General features: G+C 32.1%; 1 protein-coding gene across 1 annotated transcript; it reads right to left on the reverse strand.

Moving 5' to 3' along the window:
* Positions 1-4,656: 4,656 nt before the first annotated feature.
* ARK3 (armadillo repeat kinesin 3) lies at positions 4,657-9,163 on the reverse strand. The gene is made up of 14 exons (XM_078982656.1): positions 8,825-9,163; positions 8,281-8,381; positions 8,072-8,194; positions 7,799-7,984; positions 6,913-7,722; positions 6,582-6,830; positions 6,353-6,484; positions 6,139-6,274; positions 5,966-6,058; positions 5,758-5,883; positions 5,559-5,684; positions 5,326-5,469; positions 5,114-5,242; positions 4,657-5,042 (listed from the first exon to the last, which is right to left on the reverse strand). The coding sequence occupies exons 1-14, from the start codon at positions 9,000-9,002 to the stop codon at positions 4,879-4,881; spliced, it is 2,697 nt and encodes an 898-aa protein (XP_078838782.1). The 5' UTR covers positions 9,003-9,163; the 3' UTR covers positions 4,657-4,878.
* Between the last annotated feature and the right edge of the window lie 256 nt (positions 9,164-9,419).

Below are 9,419 nucleotides of genomic sequence, written 5' to 3' on the forward strand. Positions count from 1 at the left end.
TCGCCATGAAAGGAGAATAAACCGCAATGCGAATTCTTCTTTGCAAGTAAACTCCAATCTGTGTTCGCATTGTTGTTCTCACAGTCCAAAAAATTCTCAGCAAAAAGGGACTCCAAAACCCTTATTCTCAAAGCAACAAAAGGAGAGACCAAAGCCTAATCATTCTCAATCCACGAAGGTTACGACTCATAACGACAAAGGCAATGGAAAGCTTTCCTCAGAGCCAAAAACTCCAACCAAGAAACCAAATGCTAATCCTAAGAAAGTTAAAAAGGAGTACATCAAGAATCAAGCTGACAATAAGAATAAAACTTCTGATTCTAAAGAACCTGACTCAAAAGTTAACAAAATCAAAGTTTCACCATCAAACAAAAAGATGAAACCACTCTTATAAAACGAACATATTTGGTTAATCTTGATATTACTTTTCCTTGTTCTGTGAAAGGTTCACAAGGACTCAAGAAACTTTGGGTTCCTAAATCTGCTTAAATTTTGTAGGTTATTCGTTACGAACAGTTCGACATTGAATGGTACATCGAAAGTGGCTGTTCACGTCACATGACAGGAAGAATGGAGGAACTGCGAGAGTTCAAGGCTCTCAAGGATGACGAAAGCGTAAAATACGGGAATAATTCTTTTGGAAAAATAAAAGGATATGGCATGATAAAGAATGGGGATTTTTCTATTCGTAAAGTGGCTTATGTTGAAGGTTTGCAACACAACCTAATCAGTATCTCGCAATTGGTGGGAGGAATCGGATTGAAATTGTCATTTGATGATGACGGATCAGAAATCGTTGAAAAGAAATCCAAGAGCGTTCTTTTAAAGGCACAAGGAAAGGGTGAAATGTATCCACTGAATCTAAACCCGATACGAGGGAAGCCTTCCATTTGCTTTCTTACGAATGCTCACTCAGACGAAAGCAGGTTATGACATAGACGTCTTTCACACTTCAATTTCAAAGACATCAACAAGCTTGTTCTTGGTGATCATGTGCGAGGACTTCCTCTTCTGAAATTCGACAAGGATCATTTGTGTGCAGCTTGCGATATGGGAAAGCAAAGTAGAAAAATTCATCCTACTATAGTGAACACGAAAGTTGTCAAACCTTTAGAACTTCTACACATCGATCTTTACGGACCTTCTGCTATTGAAAGTCTTGGTGATAGTAAGTACATTCTAGTAATTGTAGATGATTTTTCATGTTTTACTTGGGTGTTCTTTCTTAAGCAGAAATCTGAAGCAACGCCAAAGCTAAAGGACTTTATCAAGTAAATCGAGCTTCAACTGTAAAAGCTGGTTCGCGACGTTCGCATCGACAATGGGCTAGAATTCAAAAACCAAGTGTTTGAAGAATTTCTTGCTAAAAAGGGAGTCACGCACAACATTTCTGCTCCCTATACTCCACAATAGAATGTTGTAGTTGAAAGATGAAATTGTTCCTTATGTGAAGTTGCACGAACCATGCTAACGTTTGCATGTCTGTCTCTCTACTTTTGGGCTGATGCGATAGCTAGCGCTTGTTTTACCTAAAATCGATCTATCCTAAACAAGCGATTCTCACAACTTTGTAATTACCTTGCTTAACAATTCCCTAAGAATACAAGTAGTTTGAAAAAGTATCAAAAATTAAGTTTGTAAGTTCATAAGAGTTTTGTATGCGAAAAATCTGTAACTTTTCCTTCTAAAATGATAGTGTATGTTTCCAGAAAATCCAATATTTTCTTAAAAATGAGTTGTCGTCTTAAAACCCTAAGACCAAAATGTATAAGTATTGATGTACTCGAAAGTAGAATTATGTACTTTTATTCTTATATAAAACCATATGAATGTATGTTAGCCCCGTAAACCAAATGTATTGTTAATACCATATGTGAGTTATTATAACCATGCTAAAACATAGATGGTCTGTTACGACATTCTTCAGGTGTCGAAATGTTATGTCAATTGTCACCCCAAACCTGTTGGTCTAGCTGTAGCTAACAACTTAGGTGCGAGATTGTTAGTTCCGTATAAATCTATACACAAGTATCACGCTCTTTTACGGGGGATTCTGGTTATAATACAAGACTTTTGTAGGTACTTTGGTGGGTACGGTAAAGACTATGCCTCACAAAATTGTATTAACTGGTTTACGTATAGTGTAATGAAAACCATTTTTGTAAGTGGAAATATTGTCTTCCCATAGTAAATACATAATGTAAAATAATTATACTTTTAAATAATTATTTTGGTGGGTACGGTAAAGACTATTATAAATGTTTTGTTGTATCAACATATATATATATATATATATATATATATATATATATATATATATATATATATATATATATATATATATATATATATAAAAGTTGTTTACGTATAGTGTCATGAAAACCATTTTGTAAGTGGAAATATTGTATTTCCATAGTAAATACATAATGTAAATTAATTATACATTTAAATAATTATTTGTATTGTATCCCAAAACCGTAAAATAGTGTCAATGACCCATAAACTACACCCACTGTAGTTTATCATATATGTTTTGTTGTGTCCATATATATATATATATATATATATATATATATATATATATATATATATATATATATATATATATATATATATATTGTTTAGATGCTTTAAAAGATTGATCATATAATTTTACATCTAACACGGGTATTAAAACATTTAGTATGATATAGCCAATTTTTCTAGTCTTTGGTCATTTTAACGTCACTAACCTGTAAAAATTAGATTTAGTTGTAAACTTTGAAAAAATTATTTTTACCTTTTTTCTGTTCATGTTTTTAGAAAAGTTATAGAAAAAATATCGCAAGTCGAAATTTGGATCCATAAACTGTCAGAGCTTAGAAAATGAGTCTACTTTGTCCATAATTTTTACTCTTAGCTTAAGTAGTTCCTAACCAGAGTGAAAATGTTCATTATCACAGACTAATCCGAAAATATTATGAAATGATAGACAATTTAGTGAATTAGTGATATTATGATTGTAGTTAAATTGTGAATTTTGTGTACTAAGTTATGAATGGACCGTTTTAAATTTTATATTTTATATATTTTTTTTTGTTAAAATATGAATTGATGTATGAATGAAAATATTAAACTGTAAAAATTATAATTTTGCAGTTTTCGTACCAAAAAGACAAAAAAATCAACAATTTTAACATGTTTAATAAGTATTGTGTATATATTTATGGTTTTTAATCTTTTGTGGCTCGTGTGTGTGTGTGTGTGTATATATATATATATATATTCAGGTTCATTTAAAATCATTCTAATTTTGTGAGACCGTAAGATCAAATCTAAAAATAACTTAAAAATGCAAAATAAATGGAAAAATCCAAAAATTCTTTTTTTAAATATTATTTTCGGAACTTGAATTAACTAAAAAAATAATAAAAATAATAAAAATAAATAAATAAAAAATCCTGTTTTTTTTTTTTTTGAAAAATACGTGAAATATTCTAATAGAATATTACACTGACATATACTAAAAAATAATTTTAAAATGCAAAATAAATGGAAAAATCAAAAAATTCTTTTTATAAATATTATTTTTGTAATTTTAATTAACTAAAAAAATAAAATAAAATAAAATAAATAAAAAAAATCCCATTTTTTTTGAAAAATACGTGAAATATTCTAATAGAATACTGCACTGTACATATTTTAAAAAATAATTTTAAAATGCAAAATAAATGGAAAAATCTAAAAATTCTTTTTTAAAATATTATTTTCGGAACTTGAATAACTAAAAAAATAAAAATAAATAAAAAAAATCCCGTTTTTTTGAAAAATACGTGAAATTTTCTAATAGAATATTACACTGTACATATTCTAAAAAATAATTTTAAAATGCAAAATAAATGGAAAAATCCAAAAATTCTTTTTTTAAATATTATTTTCGGAACTTAAATTAACTAAAAAAAAATAATAAAAATATAAAAATGCATCTCACGGTCTCACGAAATATAAGTGGTCTCAAATGAACCTCTATATATATATATATATATATATATATATATATATATATATATATATATATATATATATATATATATATATATATATATATATATATATATATATATATATATATATATATATAAAACTGGTATCCACATAACAAGTGGTAGCTAATGGCCCTTGTTACGTTTGTTACACATAAGAGAGTTCGAGAAGATGAAATTTGTTTTGGATCGGATATGGGTCCTTGTGCTCGGGCCACCTAAGGTATCCTATACTTACACTATCAATTATCAAATCAAATAACCAATGTCGTATTGTATACTGATTTTGGCTATTTTGTTATGTATTGAGCCACATAAGGGATAGGGTATCCTGTACTAACAATCAAACATAACAAATAATATTTTTAAATTGCATTTAGTCAAATGTATACTACCTGGGCATTAAGTATATATAGGTGTTTAAGATTGTTTATTTAAAATGTTTATTAATTTATTAGAGTTTGATTTCGTCAATAAGCAGTTTCAATTTTGATTCTATATATACTATTACGATATTAGTAACCAATCGAAGATGAATTAAACATTTAAACCTCAAATACCACCCAACCTAAACAGCCAATAATAAAATTAATATCATCAGAATTGATCAGTCCGTGATTAAAAGAAAAACACATCCACAAACCAATTTTGTACAAACGAAAAATATAAGCTTCGTCATACAAGTACAACTCAATCAATTTTCAAAGTAATACAATCAACTAATTACGAACTAATAACCTACCTACAAACAACGATGATATAACTTTTATCAAAACAACCCTAAAATCTATATGAAAAATAATCACAAATCGCACACACCCTTGAGCAACAAACATTTAGAGTTTTACATAAAAATTCAACCAGTGTTTAATCTTAAACGCTTTAATTCCAGCTGAAAAGTAGGACTTGAAGATAACGTTCTCCGTGCAAGAATCCTAATATCCTCTCTTGAACAATCCCGTGAGATTTTAACAAGCTCCCATAAAGCACCCCCCGATATCATATCTTTAGCATTTACTTCTAAAATTCCAAAAATAAATTTATTAAATTATTTGTTCCAAGTAACACCAAAAAAAAAAAAATGCACGTACCATGTTGTGCCATGTGGCAAAGAGCAAGCTCCACATGACGCCTAATTGGCGACGCTTCATTGTTGGCATTCTTCACAATCCAAGGAAGCGCACCATCCTCAATCAGAAGAGATTTCCCGGTTTTAATACCTTTTAATCAAATACAAATGTGAAAATTACAAAACTACCCATTTTTAAATTTATTTAACTCACAATTAGTTAATTAAAATTACCTTGGGTGGATGCTCTGGATTCACATTTTGCAAAGTTGGCAATTCCTCGAGCCACTTGAGCAAGAACATCCGGATGTCTACATCTCACCATTCCCAACAACGCCTTGATTCCGCCTTCCGCTCTTAGCATCAACTGCAATTTGTCTGACATAACATAACAGGTTATACTGTGTTTCACATACATTGGACTGGGAGTGAGACTGGTGTGAATAGGACAAAATTTACAAAAATACCATTGCCACAGAGGTTAGCGATGGCACCAGCCACCATTCTAAGTGTTTGTGGATCATCTGCATTTTCGGCCGTCATTGCAAGCAAACTAATACCCCCTTGACTCATTATAAGCTCCTGGTTAGTCTCTGCAAACGTATTTCATATTTCTTCATTAAATTTTAAATATTATAAAAATAATAAAAATAATAATAATAATACCGTTCATTGCAAGGTTTGCAATTGCGCCTGCAGCAACTCGATGGATGTTCTCATCTTCAGAGGTTGTGAGAAGAGATAGCAAGGATGTAAGGCCACCAGCTTCCACTATCTTTTCCTGATTCGTTGCTGTTCAGATGATTTTCAATTTTGTAAGAATTATATAATTTTTTTATTAGGAAAAATATAAAAATAAGGCCAATAATAATACCTTCGGCTGCCAAATTTGCAATGACTTTTACCGCATGGATTCGCACATCCGGGTCTTCTGCTTCCAGTAAAGATAGAATTTTTTGGAGTCCAACTGTTGAAGAGTATATTTTATTTATTAAAGTACAATACCTTAAATAAGAAATAAACTAAAAGTAGAACACGGATGATGACCTTGTTCAAAGAGTTTTGCAACAGAGCCCTTCTGCTCGCCGGAATATGCCATCTGTTGCTGTCTGACCGGAGAAACAAGGGAACCCATTTCTCCGGTCATGTCTACACCATGACCAATTTCCAGTTGTTTTCTTGTCTATAATTAGTAAACATATATTAGCTATTAAAAAAGCAAAATATATACATGTGTGTTGACTTTTGGATGACATTGTACCTCATCAGCATCAAAACTTAATTGCAAAAGCTGATTTTGTAACATGGATATTTCTTCTTCAAGCTTTTCTCTGTGATGAACCTCATCTTCCAGCATCTTTTGAAGCTTTGAGATTTCAGCATTTCCTGTTGTCTATCAAACCACAAGATATATAGCAACAATACTGAATACTGAATTCACTCTTTCTACCAATATACAGTAAATGTAATAAGTTAAGTATTTATTGTACCTCGGATCTTTTCCATTGCACTACTTGATTTCTAAGATTACTGATTTCTTCTTCTGCAGCCTTTCTTAACAGTATTTCATTCTGTAGTAATTTCTTAGCTTCAATAAGTTCTGCACTACCACGCACACCTTCATCTTTAAATCCAACTTTAACTCTTTTATCTCCCTGCTTTTCTTGATTTGCTGCCAATTGGACTTCAAGCTTCTTTATCGACTCCATAGACTCTCTCTGATATTTCAATCGTTCCTTCTGAAAAAGATTAAAATGAAAAAACTCGAGTCTATAAATTTATAAACTTGAAAAGAAAACTAAAATATACAAATACAAATACCTCGAAAGCATCTTTATAACTTTTTTCAGCATCGGACATTTGTTTCTTTGCATCCAACCGAATTTTTTGAACTTCATCCTGATAAGCTTTTTGTTCCCTTTCATGTTCAGCAATGAGAGATTCCAGTTGTACATCAAGCTTTCTAGCCAAACTTTTGTAATCAAACTCTTCTTTTATCTTCAACATATTTTCAACTTTCATAGCTCGTTGCCCAAACATTATAGTACTTGATGTCTCTCCTCTATGTCTTGGAGAAGGACCAATTGTGATCACAAGTGAAGTTCTTGCAGTTCCTCCAAATGAATCTCTAAGCAATCTTGTAAGCTTTGAATCACGAACTGGAACATGAGAACTGTTTTCTGCTAATGCATTGATACATTTTCCAAGAGCACTTAACGAAAGATTTATAGATTTTGCTTCTTCTAATGTATGTCCTTCACTTCCTGATTTATCAATACGCTCAGATCCTGCAAGATCCACAACAATTAGCTTCCCTTTTCTAACAACAGGTGGCTTCATTGTTCTACTCATGTGGGCCTTTCCACCATTTTCACCATCTCTTTCCTTCACACACTTCTTAACATGAACCATTAAAATGGCATGACTTCGAGAAGATTCGGTGTTCAATTTCGTGTTTGCAGCAAACCGATGTGCTTCACCTAAACGAAGAAGTTCAACAAAACTTGGTTGATCTCTGACCTCTATTAATGTAGCACCAGGGAGTGAAATGTCTCCACTTTTTGGATCTTCCATTATAGATAGATTATCGTTTGTAGGATCAAGAAGATCTTGTATTGTCTCCATATACAGCTGGAAACATTCGTACATAAATCAAAATGTTAAAATCCATAAAACTTAATAATGTATAAGAATTAAGAAAAAGAACCTGTAGATAGGAAACGGAAATTGAATCGGTTTCTGGAGAGATTTCTGCAAGTATATCTTCCATTGCACGAACCATTATTCCTCTGGCAGAAGTATCTTCATCCCCAAGTCTTCCAAGTGTGTAAGTTTTTCCAGTGCCAGTCTGTCCATATGCCATGACTGTTCCATTATATCCATCAAGAACACTCTGCACAATTCAAAATTCGTACTTTAATAACTTAATTTTAAAGGAGTAGAACAGTGTAAGATGTTTATAACAAGCAATGTTTCAAACCTCGACAACAGGCTTGGCGACAACTTCATAGACGCGTTTCTGTGATGCGAATTCAGTAAGAACTTCATCAAATTCGAACGTATCTGAATCCCAGTTATTCCGTCGAAGTTTTAATCTTTTAAGCTGAAAAAGAATGTAAAACGGATTGAACAAAGCGTCACGTCATGACAAAATTCCTAAAATAAGCGGAAAACATGACATCAGAATACCTCGGGCTGCACTTCCACACAATCGGCGAAATCGGCATCGGTTGATTGTTCCTCAGTGTTTCGTGGTCGTAATCTTACAGCCACTCGAACTCTCCCAGAAACTAATGTTTGAATACAAATATCAAGTGAGAGGAGAGAGAAAGAGAGAAAGGGATGATTCAGATTTTACTAAAAAATGGCATTCGACTTTTTCTTCCGGGGCCAAAACAACGATTTCCGCCCTACTAGGGGCCATATTGCGCAAAAGAGCCACTTAGATTCTGAGCATAAGATATTACTGAAAAATGAAATTTCTGTTCTCATGAACCTTAAAAAGCACAACCTTTTAGGGGTTCTAGGTCAACATTCTCAAATTTCTACAAAATTTTAACTTATTATCATGAAATAATCGTTAAAAATATAGCATAGAGAAAATCCGGTTAATGATTCTTCAGAATTGTATATATAAACTTACATAGTAAGCGCATAAGGATAACAAAATGCACACCAGTATAATAAATTGTGAACAGACAAAGAAATCAGAAAACAAAGGTGAGTGAGAGACCTCCAGGAGTGTCCTTATGAAGTGCACCGGCGGAATTACCACTGGAACCGGTGCTGCTACGGCGGCCACCAGACGTTACCGACGGCTTAGATTTATATCCAGAAGAATAAGATGAAGATGAAGATGAAATTGACTTCGTCTTCACACCGCCATTCTTGAAACTATTATTATTAGCCATTTTATAACAAATTCATAATCATCTAGCTTCTGAAACACCTCTTCTTCACACACCAACCCACGCAGTTAACCTGTACAGGAAAAGGATTTATGGGGGAGTTGAATTTTGAAGCAAAGAAGTTCGGGTTTTGAGAGAGAGAGAGGGGGGAGTGGGGTGGGGTCATGGCTTTCTTGCACTTTAATTTCATTTTTCTTATTTTTCGTGGTGAATTAACGTAATTATTGGGGAATGAAGAAAATAAAAATTACAATAAGCCCCTTCATGTCTAGCAAAAACTAATATTGTTCCTTCAAGTTTAAAATCTTTCATATTGGCTACACATCTCAACTACTAGGTTTTGATCCCAAAAAAAATTGGGATTTTAGAATAATCGGGAAATAAGTTTTATTATATTAAATTTTTTGGTGGAGAAGCTCA

This window comes from Lactuca saligna, chromosome 3 (assembly GCF_052625555.1).
Source record: "Lactuca saligna cultivar CGN05327 chromosome 3, ASM5262555v1, whole genome shotgun sequence".
NCBI lineage: Eukaryota > Viridiplantae > Streptophyta > Magnoliopsida > Asterales > Asteraceae > Lactuca > Lactuca saligna.

What these genes read in the sequence shown, in the direction of transcription:
- ARK3 (XM_078982656.1), bottom strand. Translation starts at nt 9,002, where the DNA reads ATGGCTAATAATAATAGTTTCAAGAATGGCGGTGTGAAGACGAAGTCA. An exon ending in TGCAAAACTCTTTGAACAAG is followed by an intron (nt 6,059 to 6,138) that starts GTCATCATCCGT and finishes ACTCTTCAACAG; the next exon opens with TTGGACTCCAAAAAATTCTA. An exon ending in TGCAAACCTTGCAATGAACG is followed by an intron (nt 5,685 to 5,757) that starts GTATTATTATTA and finishes ATACGTTTGCAG; the next exon opens with AGACTAACCAGGAGCTTATA.